This window comes from Scyliorhinus canicula, chromosome 1 (assembly GCF_902713615.1).
Source record: "Scyliorhinus canicula chromosome 1, sScyCan1.1, whole genome shotgun sequence".
Lineage (NCBI taxonomy): Eukaryota > Metazoa > Chordata > Chondrichthyes > Carcharhiniformes > Scyliorhinidae > Scyliorhinus > Scyliorhinus canicula.
The window spans coordinates 138,996,554-139,014,121 of record NC_052146.1 but is presented as its reverse complement, the minus strand read 5'-3'; the positions used below and the strand labels follow the sequence as shown (position 1 = coordinate 139,014,121).

At 49.7% G+C, this 17,568-nt stretch overlaps 1 protein-coding gene across 1 annotated transcript in view; it reads right to left on the bottom strand.

Annotated features, from left to right (window-relative positions):
* The window catches only part of LOC119961851 (interferon alpha-inducible protein 6-like), a 40,646-nt gene that overhangs the window by 9,286 nt on the left and 13,792 nt on the right, over nucleotides 1–17,568 (bottom strand). The window contains exons 3-6 of the mRNA XM_038789319.1: nucleotides 13,096–13,106; nucleotides 9,078–9,138; nucleotides 6,596–6,685; nucleotides 5,796–5,864 (exon numbers count right to left, since the gene is read on the bottom strand). Of these exons, the coding sequence (XP_038645247.1) occupies nucleotides 5,796–5,864; nucleotides 6,596–6,685; nucleotides 9,078–9,138; nucleotides 13,096–13,106 (231 nt within the window). The remainder of the gene's footprint in view (nucleotides 1–5,795; nucleotides 5,865–6,595; nucleotides 6,686–9,077; nucleotides 9,139–13,095; nucleotides 13,107–17,568) is intronic.

The following is a 17,568-nucleotide window of genomic DNA, read 5'->3' as shown; positions in this document are numbered from 1 at the left end:
GGGCAGAATTCTCTGCTCCCGTGATAAATCGGGTAGGCCGTCGTGAATTCGGCCGATTTTCATGACGGCCTTGGAGGCTGCTCCTCGCACCTAATTCACCCCCACCTGGGGGGCTAGGAGCGGCGCTCCATAACTGTCGGCCGCCGGGCCTTGACGCTTGCGTCAAGGCGGCACGCCGAGAATGACGCGACGGCGGTGCCTATGTGACGTCAGCCGCACATGCGCAGGTTGGCCGGCTCCAACCCGCGCATGCGCGGTTGCCGTCTTCCCCTCCGCTGCCCCGCAAGACGTGGTGGCTTGATCTTGCGGGGCGGCGGAGGGGAAAGAGTGCGTCGCTTTGAGACGCCGGCCCGATGATTGGTGGGCACCGATCGCGGGCCAGTCCCCTCCCGAGCACAGCCGTGGTGCACACTCCCCTCTCCACCCCCCACAAGCTTCAAATGAGCCTTTGGCGCCATGTTCACGATGGCAGCGCCCAGGTGTTGTTGCCGCCGTCGTGAACTGGTCGGGAACGTCAGGCTGCTCGGCCCATCCGGGCCGGAGAATCGCCGGTCGACGTGAAAAACGGCGAGCGCCGATTCTTCCGAGCGGGGGATGGGAGAATCGCGGGGCGGGTGTCGTGAGTCGCCCGGCCCTCCTGCGATTCTCCCACCCGGCGTGGGGAGTGGAGAATCGCGCCCCACATGTGTGGTGGTGGTATCAGCACTGAGAGTCTGGAACCAGTAAAGGTAGCATTTTGGATTGGAAGGCAGAAATACCATTCTGCCAATGACCCCACATCTAACCTCCACTACAGCTGCTGAGCCTCCCCTTCGTTTCCCACAAGTCCACCCAATGTGACGCGTGGTCAGAGACAGCAATTGCTGAATACTCCAATCCAACCACCCTCGCCAACGTCTTATCTAAAACAAAGAAATCAATCCGGGAGTGCACAGGGTCACCTGTGAGAAATACTAAAACTCCTTCACTTCGGCCTCTCAGCCTGGCCCCCCATATGCTCCAGAATCCCCAACAATTCCTTTGTTATGGCGGGAACCTTCAGGAACCTAGGTTTAACCTAGGATCCAGCACCGTATTAAAATCCACCCCCATAATCAGCTGGTGTGTGCCCAAGTTCGGAATCTTAGCTAAAACCCGCCTCAGAAAATCCACATCGTCCCAATCTGGGGCATATACATTCTCCAGCACCATTGGCCTCTCCTCCAGATTTCCACTTACCATCACAAACCTACTGAGTCATTTACAATACATCCCACTTCAACAGCCATCCTCTTATTAATCAAGACCGCCATCCTTGTCGTATTCATATCCAAACCCAAATGAAATACCTGCCCCACCCAACCCTTCCTCAGCCTCATCTGGTCCCCCAGCTTCAGGTGCATCGCCTGAAGAAACACAACGTCCGCCTTCAAACCCCTTAAATGAATGCACGGAAACGCAAGACATTTTAACCGGGCCATTCAAACCCCAACATTCAACGTAATCAACCGGGTTGTGTGCCCCCCCCCCCCCTCCCCTCCCCCCACATGATTAGCCATAGCCCCTCTTTAACCAGCTCCCCAGGTCCACACCTCGTTCACCTTTGGGCCCTCCCCGAGATGTCCGTCGCCATCTCCCCTTAAGCAACTGCGCCACACCAACTCCACCCACATCAGCATCCCCCTCCCCCACTGCTGTCGCTCCCCATAAACAAAGAAAAAGAAAACTCAAACCCACCCACTCCTTCCACACATCAGCCCCCCCCCCCCAACTTCACCCATGTTAACTAGCCAACCAGTTAGCATGGTTTCCCCCATTCGCGACCACTGTCTATCCCCTTCCCTTTAGCCACCTTTCACCTGCGATTCCCCCAAAACAGTAAAACACACTTACCTACTCCACACCCAGACATACTAAATACAATGGTCTGCCTGGAATGCAGACCCACTTCCTCAACATTAGCAGCTCCGAAGTTCAATGTCCTCACACACCTCCCAGCCCATAGTCTCCCATACATTCACTCGCCTCCTCCGGTGTGTCAAAATAAAACTCTTGATTCCAGTGAGTGACCCACAGATGAGCAGGATACAGCACCCCAAACTTCACTTCTTTCTTGAAGAGGGCCACCTTGATCCGATTGAAACCGTCCGCGACTTGGCCAACTCTGCACCCAGGTCATGGTAAATCCTCAACATGTTTCCTCCCCAGGTGCACTTTCTTGTTTCCTTCACTAACCTCAGTATCTTCTCCGTGTTGAGGGAACGATGCAGCAGCCCCACCATTGCCCTCACTGGTTCCTGTGCCATGATTTAACCATTGGTCTGGCACGACAGGGCCTGATAGAGCCAGCAGGGCCAGTTCCACAGAGCTCGGATGCCATCTTTAAAGGGTGCCCCCATCAGCTCTGAGGTTAAGCTGCCCCCATTTCGCTGACCACTCTCACCCCAATGGTATTGGGGTCTCTCCCCCTCGCCTACCGCACCATTATTGGGGGCTCTCCCTCCCCATTGCAAAATTATCTGTGTCTTTCCCCCTCTCCTCTAGTGCACCATTATTGGGGGGCTCCCCCCCCCCTCATCCAAAACCAATGTGGTAGTATTGTGATTGCTTCCTCCCTCACAGCCAGGCCCGACCCTCAATGCCAGATTCCCCCTCACTGCCAGGTTTCCCCGCAACTGACCGACAGGTCCCACCCCTCAGTGCCAGCACCCCCTCACTGCCTGCTCCCCTTGTCACTACCAAGTCCGCCTTCAAAGGCCTCGGCCTTCTCCCCTACCTCACATAGCAGGAACCCTACCAATTGGGCTCCCCAGAGGGTCTTCGCCGGCACTGCCCCAGCACAGGTTAGCATTGCCAGATTGACACATGTCTGCTGCCTTACCCTCCAGACAGATGAACATGAACAACTCTTTTCTACTGGCCTGCTTATAGCCTACTTGAGCCTACTTGTGCCCGGATCACTCACCACATTATGTTCTTAACTCTATTCTAAACTCTAAGACTCATACAATTTGAGTATGTGAGCTGTGAGTGTCAGACCAAGTGACAGGGCCTCTTCAGTAGCGCTGTGCTGTTGCTCACTCTCTCTCTCTCCTCTGTCTTGTGGCTGCTGTGTCTGGCTAGATAGCAGTCCCTGAGTCTTTAAAAGCAGCAATTCAGAAGGAAGCATGGTTGCTGTGAAGGAATTAAGTGGGGGTGGGAGAGGGGATGGTGAGGGGTGGGGGGGGGGGGGGTGGCATTGGGGTACAAAGTAAAAGGTTCATGGTCACATCATCGGCAGCTTGCTCATTTTGCCAGATAGCAGGATGAAGATGTGCCAGAAGTTGAGAAGGGGCAAAAGCCATCACCCTCAGTATTCTCAGCCAAGCTAGATCCTCCTTCACAGCTGGCCTCCATGTTGTGGGCCAGCATCTCCTCAGGAGGGCTCAGCACAACAGGCTTCATTATGAACCATTGCTTCACTCTGCTCCCTTCTACTATCTGTTACTTAGGCATGCAGCAGAGAGGACAGAATGTGAGTAATGTATCTGCACTGTGTTTGGATGCTGTGCCTCCCATGGTTGAGTACCTGGATGTATGTGGGGCCAATGAAATGTGAGTGTGAGGCTGGCATTATTGCTGGTCTGTGAGGCTGAGGTGGAGCATCTGGATGTTAGATTTGAATTTCAGCTGTGAAACCTGTTGTGTTATGTACTCTGGGATAACACAGGCTGCAACTCGATGCAGCTTTGACCAAAAGGTACTCCAGACTTTGAAGTAAGTTCAATGTGATTTATTGAACCATTAGCAAAGTTCTCTATGAGTTCGACACTCTTGCTAATCTTGCTATAGTAACTCAGTCTAACTAACCAGCCTGCTCTAAGCCACGTGGTGGGTGTGATGCTTCTGATCTGCCCCTGTCCTACTCTCTAAATGTCGCCTGTGGAAAGAGGCAGAGCATGTGTGCCCTGTCCTTATATATGGGTTGTGTAATGCCCCCTTGTGGTAGTGTCACCTCTGGGTGTCCTGACTGCCCATTGGTCCTATTCTATGTATTCATTGGCTGTATGTCTGCATGTCTTGACGTCTCTGGTGCTCCCTCTTGTGTTTACTTAGTTGTAGTGTATTTACATTAACCCCTTGTGTATTTACAGTAATGCATATCACCACAAAACCGACTCCAATTAGAGGTACGGATTTCAGGATGAATGGAGAAGAGAAGTTAGGGAAAATCCGAGAGAACAATTGAAAACGATTGCATTAACAATAAATTGTCTTTGTTGGCAAACAGCTGCTGGGCAAATAATATTACTGCAGAACGCACAAAAACTAATTTGCAGAATTTATGTAAATGGAATACATGCATTTATGCTTGTGTACTGTTTCCATTTTCCATACATATACACATATAAGGCAAGCAACCAGTGTGAACTCACATATTGACTTGCACTGGTCAAGCCTGAAAATGAGCAAAACTGGATCCAAACAAATTTTCACTTACACCAGCCAGAATAGGAAGGGTTGCCAGTTCAGCTCACAACTCCAATGAACTCTTGACGACTGCCTTGCTTTGACAAGAAGATGAATAAAGCCAGACATTTCCCCAGAGGCAACAGAGCAAAGCAATGATTGCGACGCCTATATCAAACCATTCTCACATGCATCTTGAATGGCAACTAAGAATGAAGTGCAGCTGCATTAAACAAGATTGCTCATTCTATTGAGCACAATAGGTATGCACTCTGAAGGAGGGTGATCAACAAAGAGGGTGTGTGTGCTTGTATAAAAAGGTACATCTCCCTATAAAAAAATAACATAATTCTTCCTTTTTCACAAGTGCTAGGTCCATTAGAATTTTATACAAATGAATTAAATGCTGACGTTGTATAGCATGCTACCTTCTCATTTTTTCAGAATACACTATGGGGGCAATTTTCCCAGGTTCTGACTGAAAACCAGCATGTTTCTCCCCAGAGATCTTCCCATTTTTCGGAAGGGGTGAGTGTTTTGCGCTGTCATTGTGAGGGGTGGGGCCTAAAGACACAGGCAAGCCGGGCTCCACAAAGATTGAGGTGGCATTTTTAAAGGGTGCCCCATCTCAAAATTAAGTTGAATACCCCCTCCTCCATCAAGGACATCAGGTTACCACCCATCAATGATCACCGACATCAACCACCCCCCCACCCCAAAGTTCACTGGCATCAACTCTACCCTCTCCCCAAGGATCATTGGCATCAAGGCATTGGAGCCCTCCCAATGGGTCTCCCTATAGGCCCTGCCCCTGATACAACCCCCTTCAGGCCCCACCCCCTTCAGGTTGGCACTGCCAGAGGACAGTTCCAGGGCATTTCTCTGCCATGTCCCTGACAACCTAAGGGCTAGACTGGCCACCATGCCCATAATGTGGTCATCATGTCTGGCCTCTTGTTTGGAGATGATTAGTAATTCCCACTGGTGTTATGTCACTCCGGCGGGTGGGAACATCTGACATTTCCAGAAGATTCATTGTTAAAGCGATTTTGAATATTGTAATATATTCAAATGTATGGTAATCAGGTTCACAGCCCGTACATCGCTGGTGAGGGGGGCGGATGCATGGGAAGATCTCATTCTGAGATCTCTCCATTGCAAATCCTGTTCCGCCCTCTCGCAAGAGTTCCCGGCCATAACTGGATTTGCACCTGGTCATAACGGTGCCAGAAAACCGTCCCTTATAATTGCATTACCTGTTCACTATTCTATCCAATACATTTGGTGGATGGATTGTATATTCATGGATTCTCAATATTATTGAGACAAGGCTTCTCTGAGCTGGAAATATTAACTGATGTTCATACCTCCACCAGTAACAATGTATGGGAGTGCATCAATGAATCCACAGGAGTCATCTTCATCCAAGGGAGGATCTGAGGAAGAGGAAAGAGTTTTTAAAAGTTTAAATTGCTCTGTCTGCTCATAGTTCTCCATTTTCCAAAGTTAACGATTGAGATAAATTGTGCCAACGCTCAAAATGTGATTGGAGAGGTGAATGTGGACAGTAAAGAGATTTGAAAACATGCAAGTAAATGCAATTAGGACCATTTTCTCACATGGAGGGTAAATGCTGACATGTTTCTTACTTGAGCACTGCTTGCTGGAATTCTGGGATCGAGGAATGACTCATCATTACTATTATAAGGAAGGGCATAACCATTCAGAAAAGATGTATTGAAGATGAGCATCACCTCTATTCAAATGTGGTGCAACAACACAGCATATTTCTGAATGCTCCACACCTTCCAACAGGTGGGTAGAGCATTGAAAAGAAACAGATTTTTTAAAAAATCAGGTCAATAGGGAGAAACAAAATTCTGGGAAATTCCTTTCCAATCCCAAGGTTAATCAAAAACAAGTTGAGGACGGTACAGTATCTAATTGCATAATACATAACCCAATAACAGGTGCCTAAGTGACATGAAATTCGCCTATCAGAAATATAACACTAGTGGTGTGTGACACAGGATTTGTGAGGAAGTGTGATAGACAGACTGTGTGTCCAATTGTACATTTATAACATCAAAAGGTCGAGAAGTTAAAGTCTCCATTGGCTAATTATGTTGCGATAAGGTGTAATTTGTGGCAGTGATTGAGAACTCACCTGTGGTTGCAAATGTGCTTGAAAATAGCAGGTAGGTAATGAAGAAACTGAGTGTTCCACGAAACATAGCTGCAGTTATGTGGCAGTAATCTGGAATTGAAAACGGTTATCAGTAATGGTGGCCACGAAACTGCCATTGATTGATCTGAGACCCAATTTGTTTCACCAATCAGAGAAGGAAATCTGCTGACCTTACCTCATCTGACCTTGGTGTGACTCCAGTCCTGTGGCAATATGGTTGGTTCTTAGCTGCCCTCTGAAATGACCTGGTAAGTCACCCAGATCGAGAGCAATCAGGGAAGGGCAACAAATTCTGACCTTGCCAGCGGCACTCATATCTCTTGAAAGAATACACTTTAAGGGGCGGCACAGTGGCACAGTGGTTAGCACTGCTGTCTCACGGCGCCGAGGTCCCAGGTTCGATCACGGCTCTAGGTCACTGTCCGTGTGGGCGTCTCTGGGGCCGGCGGGCTGCCTGCTCACTTGTCAACATGCTATCCTGTCCCATGTGCTGACCTCGAGATGCGGCCTCATCAGAGGGTTGGAACTCGGGGGAGCTTGTGGCCACCAACCCCACTCCATGGGATGGGTTCTGGTTGGCATTCCGCTCGTTGCCCATAGGGCCCCAGGGTTCACCTTGGGACAGAGGGGCAGCTGGTTCAAGCCTCAGTTGGTCCTGCATCATTTGGCTCTGCCAGCCGTGGTGGCTCCCCAATGTCTGCACCAAGGTGTTGATGCCGTTGGGGATGTTTCTCCGTGACTGGGTTATGCTCTGCAGCGCTTGGGCAATGCCCACCTGCAACAGGGACAAGCCATGCCTCAGCCATTACCATCTGTGAGTGGGACATGTACCATAGCACCTCATCAAGATCAGCCTGGTACTGGGTCACATCCCCCAGTGAGTCGGACATTCTACCAAGGCCCTCAGCCATGGCTATCACTCCTTGGAGTGGGTGGCACAGTAGCACAGTGGTTAGCACCATTGCTTCACAGCTCAAGGATCCCAGGTTCGATTCCCGCGTAGGTCACTGTCTGTGTGGAGTCTGCGCGTTCTCCCTGTGTCTGCGTGGGTTTCCTCCGGGTGCTCTGGTTTCTTCCCACAAATTTTGAAATATGTGTTGTTAGGTAATTTGGACGTTCCGAATTCTCCCTCTATATACCCGAACAGGTGGTTTTTCACAGTAACTTCATTGCTTTGTTAATGTAAGCCTACTTGTGACAATAAAGATCATTATTATTATTATTATTAAGATAATGAGCAGAAATGCTGGCTGAACTGTGCCTACCAGTCCATGGGACGCCATCTCTAGTGCCCCTCAACTATATTCAGTCAATTTGATCAAATCAGAGGCTGGTTTCTCCTCCGGCGTGATTCTCCGTTTTGCCGGCAGCCCAGGGGTTTCCCGACGGAGTGGGGGTGCCTCACAATGGGAAACCCCATTGACCAGCCGGCGTAATGGAGCATCCCACCAGTGGGGTGAACCTGAAATGAGGTGTGGTGGGACGGAGAATCCAGCCCCAGATCTTGGAAGCCAGAAAAAAACTCAGTTTGGACCAGTATTCTTATTTCCCCATTTTACTGTTTATCTCTTCTGGGCAAGTTCATAATTTGGGTGTCATTTAACCACAGAGCCATCAAGAATTAACATTTTTACATTTGCATATACACAAGGACTCTCTTAATAAAAATGTTCCATCCACTTTTTCCTTTGAATTGTCAAGAATTTTATCTTCTGTTTTTCTCAAATAACTTCACATCAGGGAGCAGATGGCATTGCACACAAGCACTAGATTTTGTTTCTGTTGCAACGAGATCAGCCAACAGCAACAGAAAGCTTCATTAAGAAATAATGCACTCTGACAAAAGGGGTTGCATATCTCTGAGTTTTTTAATCAGAGATAATGTTACAAATGTGAATGGCTTAGACACAGTGAAAATGTTGTTGAGGAGAAGGCCAAGTGATCGACCACATAGGATCCGATTACATTGGATATACTGCACAGTAAGAGATTATCCTGCTCAGTCAGCCCACACCGATGTTTCTGTTCCACATGAGCCTCCTCCCAGGAGGGTGGTGTGAAGGGATAGGATGTAGGAATGGACCTAGGTAGGGGGCTATGCCGCGATGAGGAATGGACCTAGATAGAGTGCTCTTTCAGAGGGTCGGTGCAGACTCGATGGGCTGAATGACCTCCTTCTACACTGTAGGGTTTCTATTCTATGCTACTTCAATCAACCTCAATATCACTTGCGGGCTGGGAAGGGGGGGGGGGGGGGTGGGTAGTCAGACGGGGTTCTGAGCCCCAGACCTCTATCCAATGTCTCATCCTGGAGGTTCACATGCCTGGAGGTTACCGGGGTGGCTGAGGTGGTGGTGGGTGGAAGAGAGAGTTTCCCTTCCATGCATTGTGCAGCGAGGACATGAACCTGAAGAACACCTTTTAAGACTTTCTTATAAAGAGCACACAATGAAAATCTTACCCTGGATGAGGGTCACACAAGACTGGATGTTCCTTGTGTTTAAACAATCTGGTGATCCTATCTGAGTTAACAAATAATGAAGAAGTGTAAGAGTAGTGCACAGCTGACACCCTGCTGGATCATGCTCAGTAAGGCATTGGTTGTTTTAGGACACTCTGAAGGAAAATGGGGGTATAACTGGCAGAGAAAGAAAAGAGGAGAATTGCAGAGATATTTCAAAAAGCATCAATACACGTGGCACTCCAAAATAAACAACAAAGACCCCTATGCTTGCACCCCAAATGAAGTGAGAAAATTAGAGATGCGTTGCACTCACCAATTATTCATAGGTTATTGCAAATCCTTCATCAAAAGTACTGAAATACCTTACCGTAGTTTTGGCTGAGGTCTGTTTGTGATCAGGGACTGTGGGTTTTTATATACAGCAAATCTGGCCTCATTCCAAAAAAAATGTCATAGTTTTGATTATGGGGAACAAGCTTCAGTTTCGATTCTGGTGAAGGCACGTGCTTTTAGTTTGAGACAACAAATCCAAAATTGAAATACATGTCAAAAGTTTTTTTTTTAAAAGCTGCCGACCTGAAAATAGATTATTTACAGTAATGCAATTAATTGTACGTGCCACAGGTATTTGGACATCATTGTTATACAATGAAATACCCTGTTACCAAAGCAACTAATTTTCTTGTTTAAAAAAAAACCCTTCACACACACCTCTCACCCCACTCACCCCCCCCCCCCCCCTCCACCCCCATCACATTGCATTTAGTTAAGGCAGTTGTTCGAACAAAAGGACGTACAGAATTAGAAAGCTCCATTAGAATATGTTTCATCAATATCTAAGAATGTCATCAAATTCTGAGGCTGAACTGGACTGTTTGTGTCATATCTGATCCTGAGCTAAGCCCCTAACCACACATAATTACCACCACCATAACACCAACTCTGTCCTTGCCTCAGCATTCCTGTTGCTGAAACTCTCACCCATGCTCCTAGCACCTCCAGATCTGGCTAATCCAAGGCACTCCAGACATTTCCTTCACTCCAAGACTTCAGTTCCTCCAAAACTATGCTGCCTATCCTAATTGGCACCAAATTCTTTTCATCATTCCTGCACTCACTGTCCTTTATTGGTTGAGCAATGCCTCAATTTTAAAAGGATCACCATTGATTTAGCATTAGTCCATGGCCTTGCCCCTCCCTGTCATGATATGCACTCATGCACATAATGAGATACAGACAGGCAGTGACAGACAGCCAGAACAGCCAATCAACACACAGGACAGAACACAACCAATTACCAGGCAGAACACTAGAAGGTGGTCTCCCACTATAAAACACCAGGAGGCATTAACACTCTGCCTCTTTCCATTGGTGACAACTGTAGTGACAGTCAGGGTGTATATATCAGTCAACACCTACTACACGTGGCTCAGAGCTAGTTAGTTATAGCAAGGACGCTTAGATTAGTAGAGTGTCAAACCTAAAGCGAACTGTGTGCACTGCTTAACAAGTTCAATAAAGCGTATTGAACCAACATCAAAGTTTGGAGTCTACTGTCAAGTGCAACTGCATCCAGTTGCAGTGGGAATCGACCTTTGTCACGCCAATGGGCGTGACTATGTGCTCATCATAGATTACATCTCAAAGTACCCGGAAGTTGTGAAGCTGTCAGACCTCACATCAAGGACAGTCATCAAGCCCTGCAAGGAGACATTTGCCAGGCATGGTATTGCACCCACTGTTATGAATGACAATGGTCCCTGCTCCCAAAGCCAAGAATGGTCCAATTTCACCAAGCCGGACCAATTGAACCACATTACCTCAAGCCCACACTACCCGCAGTCCAACAGGAAGGTTGAGAAACGGGTCCATATAGTGAAGCAACTGCTCTGCAAGGCTGTGGACTCTGCTTCTGACTTCAACCTTGCGCTGTTGGTGTACAGAGCAACCCACCGGTCCACCAGTATGCCTCCGGCGCAACTCCTCATGAATAGAGACCTGCGAACGACTGTTCCGGCCATACACTCACCAGACCTGGATCGCCTCCCAGTGCCACAAAAGGTGCAGCAACTCAAGAACCGGCAAAAGCTGCCATACGATGCTCATGCTACCGATTTGCCTGTGCTATCTCCGGAAGATGCTGTTCGGATCAAGCTACCCGATGGAGGCTGGTCAGCTCCAGCTGTTGTTGTTCAACAGGCTGTTCCCAGATTGCTTGTAGTTCGTATGGCTGATGGCTTCATTGTCAGGTGCAACAGAAGGGCACTGCAAGGGCAGCATGGTGGCTCAGTAGGTTAACACTGCAGTCTCATGGCGCTGAGATCCCAGGTTCGATCCTGGCTCTGGGTCACTGTCCGTGTGGAGTTTGCACATTCTCCCCGTGTTTAAGTGGGTTTCGCCCCCACAACCCAAAGATGTGTAAGGTAGGTGGATTGAACACGCTAAATTGCCCCTTAATTGGAAAAAATTAATTGGGTACTCTAAATTTATAGAAAAAAAGAAGGGCCTGCCCACCACCAGATCCTACTTTTCCATATGTTGTTATGCCTCCTCTGGACACCTCGCACCACAAGGCCACCAATCTGGCAGCAATCCCGCCTGTCAAGGCGCCGTCATCCCCACCTCCACCTCTTAGGCGGTCGACAAGGATCAGACGCAAGCCCCAAAGATTGGACTTATAGACATTTATCTGGTAAATTTTGTTATGCATCTGCACGCTAGACGCCTCTTATGTATATATTCATCCACTCGCCATTTAATGTAAATAGTTATACATGTAAATACAGTCGCATATGCTCCAAGCAACAAACATTTTTTTAAAGGGGGATGTCATGATATGCACTCATGCACATAATGAGATACAGACAGGCAGTGACAGACACCCCGTACAGCCAATCAACACACAGGACAGAACACAACCAATCACCAGGCAGAACAATAGAAGGTGGTCTCCCACTATAAAATACACGAGACATCAACACTCTGCCTCTTTCCACTGGTGACAACTGTAGTGACAGTCAGGGTGTATATATCAGTCAGCACCTTCTAGACGTGGCTCAGAGCTAGTCTGGTCTAGTTAGTTATAGTAAGCACGCTTAGATTAGTAGAGTGTCAAAGTAACAAGTTCAATAAAGTGTATTGAACCAACATCAATGTTTGGAGTCTACTTACAAGTACAACTGCATCCAGTTGCAGTCTGTGTTATCCCAGGGTGATTAACACGACATTCCCTAGCTCTGTAATCTCCTCCAGCACTACATCTCTCTGAACTATCTGTACTCCTACAATTCTGGTCCCTTCAGCATCCCTGATTTTATTAATTCCACCATTGGCGACTATGCCTTCTGTTGCGTAGCAATTCAGCTCTTGAAGTCCTCCGAAAACCACTTCACCTCTCTTGTAATCTTTCCTCACTAAAACACTTTTTAAACCTAACTCTTTGATCAATGGCCGGCACGGTAGCACAGTGGTAGCACAGTTGCTTCACAGCTCCAGGGTCCCTGGTTCAATTCCCGGCTTGGGTCACTGTCTGTGCGGAGTATGCATGTCCTCCCTGTGTCTGTGTGGATTTCCTCCGGGAGCTCCGGTTTCCTCCCACAGTCCAAAGATGTGTAGGTTAGGTGGTGTGGCCATAAAAAATTACCCTTAGTGTCCAGAAAAAGGTTAGGTGGGGTTACTGGATTACGGGTCTCGGTGGAGCCGTGGGCTTAAGTAGGGAGCTCTTTACAAGAGCTGGTGCAGACTCAATGGGCCGAATGGCTTCCTGCACTGTAATTTCTATGATCAAGCTTTTGTTCATCTGACTTAATATCTCCTGATGTTGGGCAGTAAGGTCTGAGCCCCCAAACAGGGATTGGAGAAGTGGGGCACCCCAAAACTGCACTGGGTAACCCCTCTTGGAACTTCAGAACTTTACAGGTAAGGGTTTGCATGGCAATTGCTCAGAAGTATAAACGTTGCGCCTGTAAACAAAATAAGTGAAAGCCATTCACTGATTCATTCCTCAGGGCATTACCTTGACCAATCCTGGTTTAAATTTGAAACAACACATGACAGTTAACTGTTAGTCCCCTGGTGCTTCTGTGGTATTGTGTGAAGCAAATAATGGCATGATGGGAAAACTAGTCAAGTCTTCTTGGTACAAGTGAATTTAAACTGATGTCATATAAGGCACAGAATACACCGAGACAGCCTGTCTATGGGAACCGGGTGACTCTGAGAGTCTAGATAAGGCTTGGAGCTAGAAGTAGTCTTAATACATAACAAGCTGAACAACTATCTCTTCCTGTTCCTAAACAACTTCTTCCCTTTCTTAAAACAAAGACAAGATAATAATATGAAACTCAAGTCCCCTAAAGGTCAGAAGGTGACGCCATTGTAACGATTATTACTTATGTTTTACTTTCAATCAAATTCCTGACCAAGCTGTATTCATGTTATCTTGATCCTATAATGTATAAGAATCGCCTTCTTTTCTGTACTATCGCAGACTTGGGACGGACTCTGCAGTTTGTAATTGACTGCTTTCCGACTTCAAATCTCAGCCATACTGCTAGCAGTCAGTTCTAAATTCGGAAATAAAGTTCAGTTTTGCTTACCTAATGAATGCTGTTTGAATTTCTCTATCACAGTCAAGACGCGGGGAAAATATAAAATACAACACTTCCTCCATGGCAACACAACTACTAATCAGAATCTACTTGACAACCAATCAGCACTTTCTTGTCGTACAGTATGTATGTGGTTTCCTTTATATGTTTGCGAAGTGTCCTGATGAGTTGTCACAACAATGAATTAGGTACAGACATTTAAATAAAGTGCCATACAAGCTAAAGGTTACTGAGAATATGGGCAGGATTCTCTCAGACCGCACCGGGTCAGACAATCAGCGATCGCGCCGATTTTTTACGCGACGCCGGTCCGACGCCGTTCCGCTATTCCCTCACCTGGTGTGAACGGCGTCATCGTGAACGGCATCGCACATCCCGGGATTCAGCCGAGAGGGAAAGTCTCGCGATTCTCCGGGGTCCCGTGGATTCTGCAAATTAAAATCGTCAGCCAGTCGTGCCGGCAGATGATGTGGGAGAGGAAGTGAGCGGCAGGCGTATTGCGCTTCTGAGACTTCAGGACGGACACAGACGGGGCTGCGGGTGAGGGGGCAGGGGGTGCCTCCATGTTTGAGGGGCAGGCCTCTATGTTGGGGGCGTGGCCTCCATGTTCGTGGGGGTTGGATAGGGGGCCTTCATGTTGGGGGCGTGGCCTCCATGTTCGGGGGGGGGCGGGCCTCTATGTTGGGGGGAGCGTGGCACCATGGTCGGGGGGGGGGAGGAGGGTGGTGTTGGGTAAGGGTCCTCCATGTTCGGGGGGGGGGAGGAGGGTGGTGTTGGATATGGGTCCTCCATGTTCGGGGGGGGGGTGCGTCGGGATGACATGCCAGCCGGCCTGCCAGGGCAGGGCGTTGCCAGAGCTACTGTCGCCAGTACGGCGGCCAGGCTGATGGGCACCAGCCCCGGGCGCTGTCTGCCCGCATGGCCCCGGGCCTTGCCCATGGGTGCCGGACCCCCCAGGGGAAGATCTCTCAGCAGCCAGCAACCATCGGCAGGAAGGGGCGGGTCCGCACCCACAGCAGCCCCCAGGGAGGCCATAGTCATCCAACGATGGCGCTATCAGGAGGGACGGGCAATACTGGGCGGAGCACTGAGGGTGTGGCCAGAGCTCTGGGTGCATGCGTAGCTATGGCGCAATCAGCCAACTTGGGCAGACATGTAGCCCATGCGCCATCCCTAAACATCTTGTATACCCCCTACCCCCTGCAGATGATAATGTTTGGGCACCAGCCAGTGATGTTGGCCACCATGGCGGGAGCCGCTGCCCTGCATGTGGCCCTGTGGCAGTGTCGGCGCATGCTGCTCAGAGCGAATGCTACAGCAGTGGCTGCAGCAGAGGGACGGGATGCAACAGGCCAGGTGGCACCCGCTCAGGCTGCAGGGACGCCAGCCCGACAGGCACAGGAGGAGGCCGAAGCGGACGACGACCAGAACACGAGGGGGATGCACAGGATGACGATGTGGATGAGGAGCAGGGGGAGCAGGAGAAGGAGCAGTTGGTGGTGGTGCCAAGGCACCGGAAGCTCCCGATGAGGCCATGTGTCTACCGGCGCCGCATGTCCTTCGAGGACCTGCCGGACAGAGCATGCAGGAGGAGACTCAGGATGAGTCGGGAAACGGTCGCACATATCTGCCACCTGATGGCATACCTGGCACTGCGTGGCACTGGGGGAGGACATGCTCACCCGGTGGTCGTCAAGGTGACAGTGGCCCTGATCTTATATGCCACGGGGTCGTTCCAGTCGCCGAGTGCGGACCTATCCGGCATCTCCCAGCCATCGGTGCACAGGTGCATCCATGCAGTGACTGACACCCTGCATGACATCGCGGACCGGTACATACAGTAACCCGCGCCTACCAGAATGCCGGGGCTACGGAATCGCGCCTGGGAGGCTCAGGTCAAGTCAGGACCGGGAGGCCGAGGTCAAGTCAGAGCCTGGGAGGCTGAGGTCAACTCGGGGATGGGTGGCTAAGCTTGACTTGGGGCCTGGGAGGCTGATGTGAAGTCAGGGCCAGGAGGCCAAAGTCAAGTTGGGGCTGGGAGGCCGAGATCAAGTCAGGGCCTGGGTGGCTGAGGTCAAGTCAGGACCGGGAGGCCGAGGTCAAGTCGGGACTTGAAGGCCGAGGTCCTGTTGGGGCCAAGAGGGCAAGGTCACGTCAGGAGCCCGGGAGGTCAAGGTCAAGTCAGGGCCGGGAGGCAGAAGTCAAGACAGGACCTGTGAAGCTGAGGTCAAGTCGGGGTCTATGAGGCTGAGGTCATTGGGGCCTGGGAGGCTGAGGTCAAGTCAGGGACTGTGAGGCAGAGGTGGAGTTTGGGTGGGAGTCTGAGGTTGATTCAGGCCCTGGGAGGTCAATTCGGGACCCAGGAGGTTGAGCTCAAGTTGAGGTTGGGATGCTGAGGCCTAGTTGGGGCCTGGGAGGCTGAGGTTGAGTCGGGGACTGGGAGGCTGAGTCGGGGACTGGGAAGTCGAATCAGGACCGGGAGGTTGAGGCTGGGTCCGGGGAGGTTGAGATTGGGTTGGGGTTTGCTGAGGCTGAGTTCGAGTCGGGGCCCAGAGGACTGGGTTTGAGTCGGGGTCTGGGAGGCTGAGGTCTAGTCATTGTCAATAAGTTTGAGGCAAATCAAGAGCATTTGCCAAATCAGCAGAAAGCACCATTGATTCCATGTGAACTTCGTACCCAACCTTGCACAACCATTGTATCCAATTAATTTAACCCTGATTATCGACCACTTTTCCACATATCCTGGGCTGGATTCTCCAATAATGGGGCTATGTCCCCACGCTGGCGTTTCACTCTGGACTTTCCTTAAGTTGGGAGTCCGCGCATGCGCACGGTGGCAGCATTGCGGACACGGACCGTGGAGCGGCATCATAACTGTAGGCCACCCCGATATCACGCAGGCCCGCGGGTCCGTGATGCCTAATCACTCCCCTGACCGTCCATGAGGCCTCCCCCGGTGATCAATCCACCACCAGGTCCGCAGCCACCAGCCGACGTTCCCGGCGGCCGATTGGTGGTTAGAACCATGCCATTGGGAACTCGGCCAGATTTGCGTGGAGAATCGCGGGAGGGGCCTCTGTCAATGGCCCCCTGCCCGCGCCGCGTAGTTCGCGCACAAGAGACTCCCGAGCGATTTTCCGGCAACCGGAGAATAGTGGAAGCAGCGGCTGTCCCGATTTCCGGATAAACGCCCATTCTCCACCCCCGCGCCAAATGCGATTTCGGTGCGGAGACTCGGAAATCCAGCCTAGCCTATTATTCAACAATTGCACAATACATCAAGTACAACTGTTGCGAGTGCCAATTTAAGTTTATTTGGTGTACCTAGAGTGATAATTATGGATAATGGTCCACAAATGAATGCTGGCAGGCCCTGCCACGCCCATGTCCCATGAACAAATTTTTTAAAATGGTAAGCGATTTCAGCTTATGTGCATGAAGTGGAATATCAATCACTCTACATCTTCTCCTCATTCTCCTAATGGCCAAGCTGAATTAATGTCTCACATGGTGAAATTAAGAATTCTCAAATGTAGATGGCCAGGCAAAATCTCGACATTGCAATAATACATCTGAGAGTGACACCTTCCAGTGGAACTATTCCATCACCGGCACAGTTCATGTTTGTCAAACCAGTATATACCAATTTACCTTGTCTAATCAATTCTACTCTCTCAGAAACTACACAGTAATGTTTAAAACCTCGCGAGGAGATAACCAACATGCATGATAAAAATGATGGTATAGAATTTCCAAGTTTACAGTTTGGACTGCAAGTTTGCACCCAGGATCACACGGAATGCTTGTGGCAGACAGCTGAGGTGACAATGATTTCACAAAGTCACAGAATTATTGCAAAGCAGAAAGAGGCCATTCAG